Here is a 14,169-nt window from a genome sequence, read left to right on the forward strand (position 1 = left end):
CATTTCGTAGATAATTAAGCTGAGGTGAAAAAAGTAAAGTGATGTGACCTCAAAATGAAACTGAAATATTTTGATTACAAATATCCTGCTCTTTTCACTATATTACCTAATCTCTGTGAATGCTACATGTCAAGCTATCTCTATCAATGTGATTTCTACCTCTCACTTGACAAGTTTTCCAATTGTTTTGCCTTACAACTCATCTCTAGCTGCAGCTAGGGATCTTAGGTACCAAAGAGTTAACATATTAGCCCTAATATTTTCTCTGTAAATTCACTGGGGGATCCCAAGAAGAGGGCTGTTTTCCTGTTTCTCCCAAGGGTCTACAACCCTGAGGGAAAGAAGAATAGATACATCTATATAAAGTGGAAGTCAAAGTTAAGAATTCTTGTTCTTCTCTTTCAGGGACTTACTGAGCATCCAGTTTTGGTAAATGCTAATAGCTGACAATCCCTTTGAAAACCTAAACCTAGGGCTTAATACATACTTTGGCAAGGAAAGGCCCAATAAATATTTGTTTGTCAGTTTGTGAATTCATGAGTGATCATTAAATAAAAGTACTGCTTATTCTCTAAGCTCAAAGTCTTGAGCATCTTTTTGGACAGAGGCCTGAAATTATCCTATGTCAATCACCTCAGGTTAGATCACATGATCACTCCTACTACAATTGTGGTAAAGAACAAAGACCAGGCATGGACCCTTCCAAAAGTACTCATGATCTGGGTGCTGCTGCCTTATCTCATCTCAAAGGTCCGAAAACATTTTGACCTTTATCATTGTAGGAGAATGAAAACTCAGGCTGCCACAGACAATAGCCAGAGAACAAAGACTTTTATGAGAGAGCAGTGGAGGAGCCAAAGAATTCATTGATTACAAGTCCCTGATTGACTGATAAAGAAACCAGAACATGGAACAAAGCAGTGACTTTCTTAAGGCCACACAACGATTGATAACAAAAAGTGGAGCTCAGAAAGTTTCCATCATGTATTTGACTCTTAACATCAACCTATTAAAGGAGATATTATTATAAGCCCCAATAAAGACTGAAACAAAAATCCAATGTGCAAAAGAAAGGGAGAAATTGGAAGAAAGGGGAAGAACTTTTTTGGGGTCAGAGAAAGTGTCAGACCTACATGTCTTCTCTAGGACTTCCCAATGGCAGAACCTTGTTGGTTTGGTCCTGAGTATGGTAATGGGAAGAACTGAAACCATAAACAATGGGGTAAGAGAGGTATTGGGATTTCACTCTCATTTTTATTTGTGGTAATATTGGTAAGAGGAAGTAAAATCTTGGCCAGATAAACTTAGTGTTCTGGAGAGATAATGCCATGGAACTGAAAGTCAAATATTCTGCATACACTTAATTTTCTATGTATTATTTGACCCATACTTTACCAAATATAGTATGTATAGTATCTCATTTAATACTTGCAAATATTATCTGAAGTAGATACTACCCTCATCTAAAATGTATAGCTTAGAGAAATTGAGCAATTACTAAAATTGCTCAGACATGAGGACTGGATTCAGGTTCTTCTGGGACCACTGCCTTTGTTCTAAAGTCTTATGCACATTGTCTTCTAGGATATCAAAGAAAAAAAGTGAATGAAAGAAATTGGTTCTTTGGAGGATACTGACAGGCCAGAAGTACAAACTGGTAATCACAGGACAAAGCTTGCTGAATAACTCTATTTGGTCCATACAACTGTGGAGTGCTTCAATAATTGCATTTTACATAAGAATCTGGATTTTTATTTTATTTTTAAAAATCAGCACATCTATTGTAATAACTATGGTGTCAGATGGCTACTAGGCTTACCAGGGTGATTACTTCGTAAGTTATATAAATGTCTAATCATCATGTTGTATACCCGAAATTCATATAATATTGTGTGTCAACTATAATTGAAAAAAATAATGTAAAACAATCAGTGCATTTAGTAATGTCAGTTTAGCATTCTGGAACTGAGTAGCCATGTTCTTTATGTTAGAGTTAGCCATAGATCACATCCCAGCTCCTGCTATTTGTCTTCTTCCATTTTACGTCACTCATTTACCTGACTGCACAGCCTCTGAGGATTTGTGTTTATCACTCTAGTTTTAGGTTTTCTGTGAGAGAGGTAAAGTATCAGTTGTCTTGCCTTACTATAGATTTAATATAAGATCACAGGTCGTGAGTTCATTCCTATGGCACGGCCTCCTCTTCCAAGCTCTAGGTTCATAGATCCAAATGACTTATTGACTCTACTTCTTAATAAGTAAATAATAATCATGTCTCACAATTATTGTCCATTTATTAAGTACCATATATTGTACCAAATGCTTTATACAATGTGTCGGGCATTATCACCTTTATTTCCATATTAATCTATTTGGATGGTATTATTACTTATCCCATTTGACAGATGAAGAAGTAGGAGTTTACAGAGGTGAAAAAGTTTCCTGGGTCACACAACTAGTAAGTGATGGAATCTGGATCTTAGGAGATCCTGTTAGTTGATCCTATTGCAGAGCCCAAGTTCCTAACCACCCTACACTTTCCATGGTACATATGCATCTGGAGCTCAGTGTCTTCAAAATGCAATTAATTTCTTCCTTTAAGCTTGTTCTTTATAAAGTTTTCTTTAATTAAGTAGAACTTTTCTACACGTAATTCTTCGAAACTGAAACCAAGAAATAATCTTCATTCATTCTTTCCTCTTATTCAGTCCACTTAAGCAGCCAACTTATGAAAATTTCTTTCTCCTAAATATCTCATGATACTGTTCACTTCCCCCACCCCCCACTCATTCTACCATGGTACTTGTCATGATGATTTGTTTTCTGGATGACTGTAAAATGGCTTTCTATTTAAACCTCCTTATCAATTCTTCCCTAATCAACTCTCTGTATTATAAACAGAATGAATATCTTAAAATGTAAATGTATGGTTTATTTTAATTTTTTTACTTAGCTAAATACTTCATTGGCTTCCCTTTACCCTGAAGGTATAGTTTCTATTCTTTGGATTGGCCCAAACATTTTATCAGCTTTTAGCCTCACTCATGGTCTAGTCTCCTGCCACACTTTTTATTCTTTCCACTACTACTATTTGGGATTTATCTCAGTTCTACAGATTTATATGTTCTTTATTCATCCATCCATCCATCCACCCATCCATCCATCCACCCACCCATCCATCATCTTTCCATTTCTCCTTTGGAGTGGAAGGGGAGGGAAATGTAATGCAAGAGTATGTGGTAAATAAGAAAAGGCCAAAACCTATAGGCTCTATAAAATACCATTAACTTTTAAAATAACAACAGAAGGCTATTGAGGTTATAAGTAGAATAACAAAGCAGATTTGCACTTAAAATATAATGGGAAGACTAAGAGAATTAAAAGGAACAGACAGAAAGTGATTGCATTAATCCAGGTGACTGTGGCAGGCAATGTAGAAAGTCAGGGATTAACAACTAAATGGATAAAAGTGTCTTGGTGTAGAAAATAATAATTAAGCTTTAATTCTATCTGGTTGAGATATCTAATAGCTTTATTTGAGGGTCTCTGCATTTGTTTTTCTCTGCCTAGTTCTTGCCACCAAATCCATACTATCTACACAAGAGGAAATGGACAAGGTCTATTCTTTCCATAGAACAATACCTGGTTCAAAATGTATGCATTCTGTATGTGTTATGAGAATAAATAAATAAATGACATAATGTGTGTGGTTGCTGTTGGTGTCTGGAAAATTATCCATGGGTCTCCTTAGCCTCAAGGCTGTTTTAAAGCTTCCTCTCTTAGTTATCACATATTCTCAGTGATATGTTTTACTCTGTAATATTAAGTTTTATTTTAGAAATGAAAGTAATAAATTTATTGTGAGCTGAAAACATGGTAAGATTTTTCTTTGAAACTTTCAGATATATCATATATTTAAATTGTGTAGAGTGCCTTGTGAGATAGACATTGGTAGGTTCATTTTAATAGAAAATGAGGCTCATATAAGAAAAATAATTTTCGTAAGCCACAGAGTTAGAAAGTAGGACTTTCCAAACCTGACCTCACATACAATACACTTTCCAGAGTATCATAATAACTCTTTAATTCATTATAAAATATGAGAACATGACTCCCATATGGGGATAAAAATTGCAAGTGTACAGCATAAATATAGATTCCAGCTGTAGAGTTATATGCACATTTTGGAATTTGCAGTGGCTTTATGCTTTTTCTGAAGTTTTGTGTGTACACAGACACACAAGACATAAACCACCCATGACACTCACATACATATACCATTTTATTCCATTTTCTTTGAATAAATAATCTTGGATCTTCCATATGATGACACCCAAGGTTCACATATACCCATCGTTGCAGAAACAAGCAGGGCGAGGCACTAGTGGGTGCTGGGGACATGATCTGTCAAGAGCTAAATGTCAAATGTGCTAGAGAGCCTGGAAGAGACCAACCTCATGTGAGTACTGGCTCCACATAAACCTCATAGAGGAAGATTTTATCTTTGGCCCTCTGCCACTCACTTTCTTGATCCTGCACTAAAACTGTGCAGGAACATGACACCCTAATACTTCTCTGTAGATATTCAAAGCTTTTCTTGAGAGCATCTTATCCAGGCCTGCTTTCCTCACAGACCTCTCAAGTCAAAATTACAAATACTGTATTGACACATATTACTCAAAAGATCATTTTTGTTAAAATCTGGGGAAATGTGGAGATACACTTGTAATGCAAAGATACAAAGGTATAAGAAATTATCTCTTTTTGGTTCATTTACTCATGATCTTTCTGATATGGTCAGTGCCTCAACCTATTTCCAATTAGCCCTTCACCCGCACCCCATGTTCTCTACTATTTTCTGAAATGTGAGAAAACCACAACAAAAAACTTCAAATATTTCCCCGAATGTATTTCCTCTCTCACACCTCTGCTTCAGCTTTGCACATGTTTCTTAAGACTGGATTGTAGTTTCCCACTTTGACTTCCTAACTCCTATATGTCCCTTAAAGCTATCAAGTCAGGGAAACCTTTCTTGATACTCTCTTCCCCTTGCTGGAAGAAGATATCTCTTTTTTGCTCCTATATCAACTTCTTTTTACTGTGAGCAACACAATTCTCTGTATATATTTGTTGAGTAAATAAGTAACAGCCTCCTTCATTTTATGCACATTAGATATTATAAGGATAGAGGAGTAAGATTACATTTAAGGAAATAGTGCCTCTAAGACTAGACCCAGCTAGTAACAAAAGACATGGGTCACACGATCTCGGATTTGTTTGGTCTTCACACTGTATATGATGGGGTTCATCAGGGGAGGGAATAGAAGATACACAAAGCCCATGATCACTTGGACCAGATGAGGTGCCTGTTTCCCAAAGCGGTGAATGATGGACAAGCCAATCATGGGAGTGTAGAATAGGAGGACAGCACAGATGTGGGAAACGCAGGTGTTAAGAGCTTTGAGTCTCTCAGCCCTGGATGCAATGGACAGCACGGTACGCAGAATTAGGGCATAGGAGAAAAGGATGAGCAGTGAGTCTATACCCACTGTGGAAACAATGACAAACATGCCATAGATGCTGTTGTCTTTGATGTCTGCACAGGCCAATTTCATCACCTCTTGGTGGAGACAATAGGAATGTGAAAGGACCAGGGAGCCACAATAAGGGAATCTTTTGAGCATGAAAGGCAATGGGAAAATGAGTGCTACACTGCGGCCCAGGGAAGCCAGACCAATTCTGCCAATGACTGTGTTGGTGAGAATGGAAGCATAGTGCAAGGGGCGACAGATGGCCACGAAGCGGTCAAAGGCCATAGACAATAGCACAGAGGACTCCAGGAAGGACAAGCAATGAATGAAAAAGAGTTGGGCAAAGCAGGCCTCATGACTAATATCTCGTGCCCCAATCCAAAAGATGCCCAACACTGTAGGGAGTGTGCAAAGAGACAGACCCAGGTCAGTCAGAGCCAGCATGGACAGGAAGAGGTACATTGGCTCATGGAGTGAGGGCTCTGTTTTAATGATAAAAACAATTGTGCTGTTGCCCAGGATGGAAACCAGGTATATGAGGCATAATGGGATGGAGATCCAGATGTGCATATGCTCCAGTCCAGGAATGCCACTCAACAGGAAGGTGGAAGAAATGCTACTGCTGTTTTCCAAGGATCCCCATGTCATTGTGTGTGGAGGGAAGGGCTTGTTGGATACCCTCCAAATTCTTGAAATGAATTGAGAAAAAGCTAGTGATTGCACCTGGAAAAAAATTTAAAAAGAAAAAATAAAGATTAGAACTGTACAGCTCCCCCAAAAGTCATTTCATTCTGGACCATGCTTCCCTCTCAATATTTTTTAAGAAAATTTATTTTCTTTAAAGTTTTTTCTTCTTTCTCCTTCAGGTGAAGAGATTTGAGCATCTCTACTATTCCTGCTGGTTATACTTAACTTTGCCTACCCCATATGAGAAAACCTTTAATAAATTTCTCCTGACATTTATTTCTTCTGCCAGGACTCTCACTAACATTTTAAATATTTTAACTTCTCCTTTCTCTTCTCTTACCTTACTTTCTTTGCTATTTCTCTCCCTCCCTCCCTCCCTCCCTCCCTCCCTCCCTCCCTCCCTCCCTCCCTCCCTCCCTCCCCCCTTCCTTCCTTCCTTCCTTCCTTCCTTCCTTCCTTCCTTCCTTCCTTCCTTCCTTCCTTCCTTCCTCTCTCACCTACACGTAATTGTTAACCTTAGACAAGACAAATTCTTCACTTACCTTTTTCTCTGGTCTTCCTGCTATAGAAGCCTAACTTAATCCAGATAGAGCATAAGTGCTACTCAGCTCACAGAATTCCAGAAAGAACTGGAGATTGTATGAATGGCAGTATATAAAGTTATTCTTGGTGGCTAGAGCAAGAAATCAAAGCTCCAATCCTCACATCAGTCAGCAAGTGGCATTCCCTAGAAGTCTAGGAATCAACTGATGTGAATGTAAGTGAGTGCTATCAACCATGCCAATTATAGTGCCAATTATAATGCCAATTATAAAGTAGAGCCCATGTGAGTCACAAAACAAAAGACAATGATGCCTGTAGGGTTTATTCTTCTACAGACAAAGAAAAAAGTTTCAGGAGGGGACAGCACTAAGAGAGGCCATGTGCTGATTTAAGCCTCCTGAGCAGAGATCATATCACTCCCAATTAATAATCCCACCAGAGTATGAGGGCAAAGTGAGCAGAGGCTTTGCTTTGTTTACTTCTATAAAGGCAGTACTTGGAATGTGTCCTGGTGTACAGTATGTGTTCAGCAATTTTAAAAAATACACTAGTGAGAGTCAAATTTTCTTTAGTTAGCTATTGCCAGCTTGGTCCATGTTTTATCTACTTAAAATAACTCTGATATTATAGGTGAGGAAACAGAGCCTTAGAGAAAATTAACACTTATAAAGTCAAAGACTTGGTAAATGGCCAAAATGGGATTTGAACTGAGATCTAATTTTTCTCTAGATTTTAGACTCTAAACAACCATTACACTTTCTTCTCACACTGAAGACAATTCACTATCAACTAGCAGCAATGAGCATAAAATTAAAGACTTAGTAGAGACAGGCAAGCTACATAGTGGTTAACAATATAACTCATAAATCCTACGGCAGGAAATATTTTTTAGGTGATAATGAAGTAAGGTGGTGAGAAAAAACTATATCTGATGAACAGTCCTTATTTAGCAGACACTGTACTAAGAACACTGCAAAATAAATAGCATGAGACCTTACTGAAGCCTTGAAAGTTAATATTATTACCTTGATTGGCAAAAAAGGAGAGAGAGGCTTAGAGAATTTAATGATGTGCCTAAAGTCATACAGCCAATCAGTGGCAGAGCTGGAATTCAATCTTAAATCTCTGGAGCTCCAAGGCACATTCTGAAAATATGGAAATATTCAGGTTAGCAAATCCAAACAGTAAACAGATGAGAGAAAGCTGTTGTCTCCTTTCTCAGCTAGTGCTAACACCAGACCTGGGATCCCATGAAGTCAGCAATCTCTTGATACAACAGTCTCCACCTTGGGCAGGCACCCTTTGTAACCTTTCTTGTGCCTCAAAGCCGTTTCTCTTTTCTCTCTCTTCAAAGCTCTGGCTGAGTCTTCTGGAACATTTTTTTGGTTCCACAACCCAGCACCAAATAGCTGTCTCCTATATTGACTCTTCACACACCAAGGCTGGGTCCAGAAGCTCCTGTCTTTACATGGGGAGGAAGGGAGGCTAAAACTGGAGATTTTAGCTGCGGGGTTATGGAGACTGGAGAGTGAATGCTTAACTCCCCGGTCTTTATGCAACTGCCTGAGGTCCCCATTGAGAACCTTTTAAGGATCTTTAATCAATTCCCTACTCTGATTGTCTTCCTCAGCTTCATTATCTCAGACCTAGGGGATAAGGGAAAGAGAGGAGAAGAGAATAATCTTGTAAAATGTCTAGAAGGGAGTCCCAAGGGATGCTACACACTTATAGCTACAGCTGAAGGACCTGGTGAAAGTTTTAAGCAATCTCCACCACTTCAGGAAAGCAGAGTGGGTGATGTTGACAGTGTTTTATGTGTCATGTAACATAACTGTATAGCTTATGCACATTGGATATGACAGTGTGCATGTTGGGTATATATAACCATATGCAACATTTAAAAGGGCCTTTGAGTTAGTGATTTTCCTATCACCAAAGAGGAAGCAAGAAGTCGGGCTGAGTTCTTGGAAATACTGTGATAGTGTTGAGGCTTATTCTTGGTACCTTGTGTGACTCTACATGCTCTTGGTCCTTGCCTACACTTAGGGACTACATCTCCTCTTCCTGTCTCTGATCTACTCAGAACTGAACCCTGCATTTCTACATATCAAGGGACTAATAAGAGAAACTAATCTATTCTCATAACTTGTGGGCAACATAGACTCCTGGGAAGCATAGTTAAATCCGAAAAGGAGTTTTACATGTTAAAACAGAAACGTGAAGAGTTAATCCTTTATTTTTGGATTCTGAAACCTGATAGAGAAGACATCTTAGAGAGAGAAATAAAGGGCCTTTTTAGTGTTTTCATTACCCAGGTAATTAGTATGCAGTTTATTGGATCCCTTTTGGAAATATAAAAGTATAACTAGTAAAGAATGTTTTAGACTTCCCAACCCAATCATAAGAGACTATTCCAATTTTTTGGCTTGACTGGAACCTTTGGAATGTGGTAGGCATCCTCTTGTGACCACATTCCATTAATCTCTGGTTGAGCACTATACACAGTTGAGTGTTATGAAGCAGTATTTTTCAAATCATAGTCCCCAGATAATCAGGATCAGAATCACCTGGGATGCTTATGAACATGTAGGTCTCTGGGCCTCATCCTTACAGAATAAGAAACTGGCATTTGTGACAACCACAGACGTTTAGGAATTTTCATAGGTCCTTATTTTTTATTACTTGTTTTCAACTCTAATTTAAGAATTTTCTATTTCATCTATAATTAAAAGTGTAGTTTTACTTTTAGCCTGGAATTCATTCCAAAATACAGTTACCTCTTATATTAGATTTCTAGGGCTACAGTAACAAAATACTACAGAATGGGTGGCTTTAACAATAGAAATTTATTTTCTTTCAGTTCCGTAGGCTGGAAGTCCAAGATCAAGGTGTGGGCAGGTTTGGTTTCTTCTGAGCCTTTCTCCTTTGCTTGCAGGTGACCACCTTCTCACTATGTTCTTGCATGGCCTTTCCTTTATGCATCAGTATCTTATAAGGACACCAGTCGTATTGGATTTGGACCCACCCTAACTGCCTTATTTTAACTTAATCACCTCTTTAACGACCTTACTGCCAAATACATTTTGAAGTACTGAAGGTTGGAACTACAATTCTTTTGGTGGGGGTGACATAATTCAGCTCATAACATCTGTTTATCTATGTATCCTATCATATTTTCATCTATTTAACAAATATTTTATAAATAATATTCCTCCTATTCACAAGTAATATTTATTTACAACCTCTGAGTCCAAGCACTAAAAAAAGACAGGTAGTATTAGATGTGCTTTGGAAGAAAATAAGTTTGCATCTCAGATGTTATGAAAAGAAAGAGACAAAGAGAGATAGAGATAAAGACACACACACACACACACACGCAACACAGACTGGATTCATTTGATTAGAAGGGACATAGAGTTTGATCTTATTTCAGAGAAGACAATCCTATCAGCTTTAAATCTTAGCTAAGAAACTTCTGTAAGGGAAAATGGGATATTATGTGGGGAGAGATAAAACAAAAGTCCATATCTTCTAGCCAAGAAAAGAGTAGAGAAAAGAAAGAAGGTTGAGACAGAAAAAGCAGAGAGAGAATATCTCATACATAAAGATGGTTCCTTGAGGAGAGACTGAACTAAGAGAGAAGGAAAATAACCTATAGGGAATACTATTGGATTTGGCTGAGAGAACTGAAGCTAAAATGAGTTTTTTAATTTTTATGTTATTTTAGTATTGTTTTTTATTGTTGTTATTGTAGTTTTTCTATGATCATTAATTGGTAGAAGTTTATGAGGAAGACATGATTTAGAAAGAAAATAATTAACATCCCCTCCACCCCACCCCAACTTCCTAGCTGTAATGTGAGTAAAGTTCTTCCCACCTATCTTTATCTGCAGGGTATAGTTCTCACAAATGGTCCAGGCTATTTTATATCTCTTTGTCTCTTTATTTCTATGACTGCAATAAAGATGCCTCAGTAATCCCAAATGTTAGCACATGTGGAGAAACTAAAGTTCAGAAAGACCAAACAGGAGAAAGGCTAAATATTTGTTGAGACTTGATATATGTTAGGCACTGTTAGAGATTTGCATGAATTATCTCATTTTTATATGAAAGGTATTATAACTATTTCCCTACTCATTCTGCATTTGAGGAAACCAAAGAACAGAGAGATAGGCAATTTTTTTAAGGTCATACATGCATTATGTTGCATTATTAATTCACTTTTTTTGTTGATAATTGGAGTCTGTTATTTTGCCACAACACAGCTGAAACTAAAAATACCTATGAGCTTTATGCCACAAACTGCCTCCCTTTACCCTACTGAAAACACCTAAGTGATTTTATGAACTCAAACTTCTTAGCGATGCGTTGGCGTATTTGCTTGGTCTTGATGCTGTAGACAATGGGGTTCATGAGAGGTGGTACCAGCAGATACACATAAGACATGAGGAGGTGAACCATGTGGGGTAGATGTTCACCAAAGCGGTGCACAAGAGACAAGCCAATCATGGGGATGTAGAAGAGTAGCACCGCACACATATGGGAGACACAGGTGTTGAGGGCTCGAAGTCGCTCCTGGCGGGAGGCAATGCTTAGTACAGTACGGAGGATAAGGGCATAGGAGAGGAAGATAAGCAGTGAGTCCACACCCACGGTGCAGGCCACAACAAAGAGCCCATAGATGTGATTGACAATGATGCTAGAGCAGGCCAGCTTCATGATTTCTAGGTGAAGGCAATAGGCATGGGCCAGCACATGGGAGCGGCAGTACTGGAAGCGCTTCAAGAGGAACGGCAAGGGCAGGATGAGCAGGGCACTTCTAAGCACCGAGCTCAGCCCCATCTTGACAATACGTGCAGGTGTCAAGAGTGTGGAGTAACGCAAAGGGTTACAGATGGCCACATAGCGGTCAATGGACATGGACAATAGAACTGAAGACTCCACTAGAGATAAGGTATGGATGAAGAAGAGCTGAGTGAAGCAGGCAGGAGCACCAATCTCTCTGACATCAAACCAGAAGATGCCCAGCACAGTGGGCATTGTAGAAAGGCAAAGGCCCAAGTCTGTGAGGGCCAGCATGGCCAAGAAACAGTACATGGGCTCATGGAGGGAGACATCAGTATGGATGATGTGGAGGATGGTAAGGTTTCCTACAACAACTGTTAAATAGATGAAGCAGAAGGGAATAGAGATCCAGCCGTGGACATCTTCCAGACCTTGGAAGCCCGTCAAAAAGAAAGTGGCTTTTTGGAGGCTGCCATTATAAAGGATTGTCATGGTTTTGCAATCTTGGATTCATCAACCTACAATATAGGAAGAGGTTTCCGGAGAGTGACAAGACTGAATTATCACACACCTAAGTGTCCTGTGCCCAGAGAGTCAGGGTCTGCAGATGAAATGGGAAAGAATTAGGTTGCTGATCTATTAGCCTTTTGTGGAGGGCCTAGGAAGGGGACTTTTAGAGGGGATTTTTAAAAAAATATATTTGTTGTTTAGAACAGTTTCAGATTCACAGAAAAATTGAGAAATAGTATAGTGAGATCCCATAAACCCTAACCCAGTCTCTTTAATAATAAACATCTACATTAGTATGGTACACTTATTAAAATTATTAAATCAATATTGCTATTAACTAAAGTCCCTACTTTGTTCAGATTTCTAAGGGGATTTTTATAGCTCACGGATGCCATATGGTTTGCTCTTACAGTGGTATGTTCACCAGTGTTGGACTCTTAGTGGTTCAATGAGAGCATCTCAGATGGAAGCCTTTTCATGTGTTCCTCCCTGAAAAAAAATTTCTAAATCAATCAGTAAAGCACTCAGAATCTGTGTCATATATATGGAAAACTGATACCACACACCATTTTTCATAATTGTCGACTAAGATCAGGTGCACATCACGTGCCTGCAGAAGTATTTATAATTTAGCTGGGGTTGTGTTTTATTCTACAATGCCTGGTCTGGGGAGGAGTGCAAAAGGAGCCCCGAGTAAATGTTTGTTGAAGTCCTTGGACTTGTAACTTGTGATGTCTCTCCTGAACCTACATGAATGCTTTTGGTTGCTCAGGAGAAAAGTGGTGATGTGCAAATCTGAAGTCTGGAACTGAGAAATGCTCGAGAAAAAGCAAGGGTCTCTAGAAGACAAAGAATTCTAGAAAAGGGTGCTTTGGGGCTTTGTTCTGATAGATATCAGGAGAGATATGTTTTCAACATGAGTGGTTAGGCTGCAGTTAGATGTAGACATGGGGATGGTATACACTAGATATGAAGCAGAAATAACAAAGAGAAACCTGAAATGGCCAGGAAAAGCCTCTAATCTTTAGCTTATAAAAAGGAAATAAAATTTTTAGGGTCTCAGAGTGAGATATGCCTTTAGGGCTTGGATCAATAAGACACATAAATATTGGTCTATCCCTATAATAACTGATCTGGGCTCTCCTTTACATCTGCCTTTGGAGCTTTTATTCAATTACATTTATTGAAAGCCACACTGTAATGGATCTATGTATACAAATATGGTCTGACTAGTATATTTTTATCACATGCAGCAAAAGTTAAAATAGCTAATACTTATTTAATATGTTATGTTTTTGACTCTTTGCTAAGTGCCTAATGCATATTATGCCTTTCTACTCTCATGACCCTCTTATGAGATAAATTCTATTCTAAGGAGCATATTACAGGTTGAGAAAATGGTGGCACAGAGTTGAACTCGCCTCTTTAGTTACAGAGCAAATAAGTACTGAGGATGGAATTAAAACCCTGACAGTATGCTGCAAAGTCTGTATTATTGTCTTACATCATATTTCTTCTCTTGCAAAAGTCAGGAAATTAAAAAAAAATAATTAATAAAAAAAAACCCAAACTGTAATTTTTGTACCTTGGCACATCTACAGATAGCCATTTCCATTATATGCATAACACTAGGTGGACCAAAATGGGTAACAGTAGAGAGAAAACATATTTTTGGGACTGAATTCAGTTTGGAACATTCTGAATGTAAGCTGAAAAAAGAATTCTTAGAGACAGTATCTAGAGGGTGTTACATGTAGTGATCTTTGGTTTAAGTGAGGGTTTGAGATACAGGGCATCTCCCATGAATTTGGAGACAATCTCTTGCAAATGCATTGTGAAAGAAAAGACAAGGGCTCAGTTCATAACACTGGAAACTATTTTAAACGAAAGTAGGAGATAAAATTTGAACTAGAAAAGAGAGAATGGAGAATCAGAGAGACAGGATGAAAACCATAGTGTACGGTGTCATGGAGGTCAAGTCACCACTGCTGATGACAAAGGACATGACACAGGATGAAGGTTTTTAAAAAGGCATTGCACTTACATGATGGCGAGGTCATTGTTGATTTTTCAGAGAATATTTTAATAGATTAGGGAAAGATTCTAAGGGCTA

At 38.4% G+C, this 14,169-nt stretch overlaps 2 protein-coding genes across 2 annotated transcripts; both read right to left on the reverse strand.

Moving 5' to 3' along the window:
* Window positions 1-5,237: 5,237 nt before the first annotated feature.
* On the reverse strand, window positions 5,238-6,179 carry LOC308565159 (olfactory receptor 51G2; the record flags this gene model as incomplete). The annotated part of the gene is made up of 1 exon (XM_081153972.1): window positions 5,238-6,179. The coding sequence occupies one exon, from the start codon at window positions 6,177-6,179 to the stop codon at window positions 5,238-5,240; it is 942 nt and encodes a 313-aa protein (XP_081010098.1).
* Window positions 6,180-11,078: 4,899 nt separating this feature from the next.
* On the reverse strand, window positions 11,079-12,038 carry OR51G1 (olfactory receptor family 51 subfamily G member 1; the record flags this gene model as incomplete). Its single annotated transcript, XM_081153937.1, has 1 exon — window positions 11,079-12,038. The coding sequence occupies one exon, from the start codon at window positions 12,036-12,038 to the stop codon at window positions 11,079-11,081; it is 960 nt and encodes a 319-aa protein (XP_081010063.1).
* Window positions 12,039-14,169: the final 2,131 nt, after the last annotated feature.

This window comes from Miniopterus schreibersii, assembly GCF_964146895.1.
Source record: "Miniopterus schreibersii genome assembly, chromosome: 12".
Classification (NCBI taxonomy): domain Eukaryota; kingdom Metazoa; phylum Chordata; class Mammalia; order Chiroptera; family Miniopteridae; genus Miniopterus; species Miniopterus schreibersii.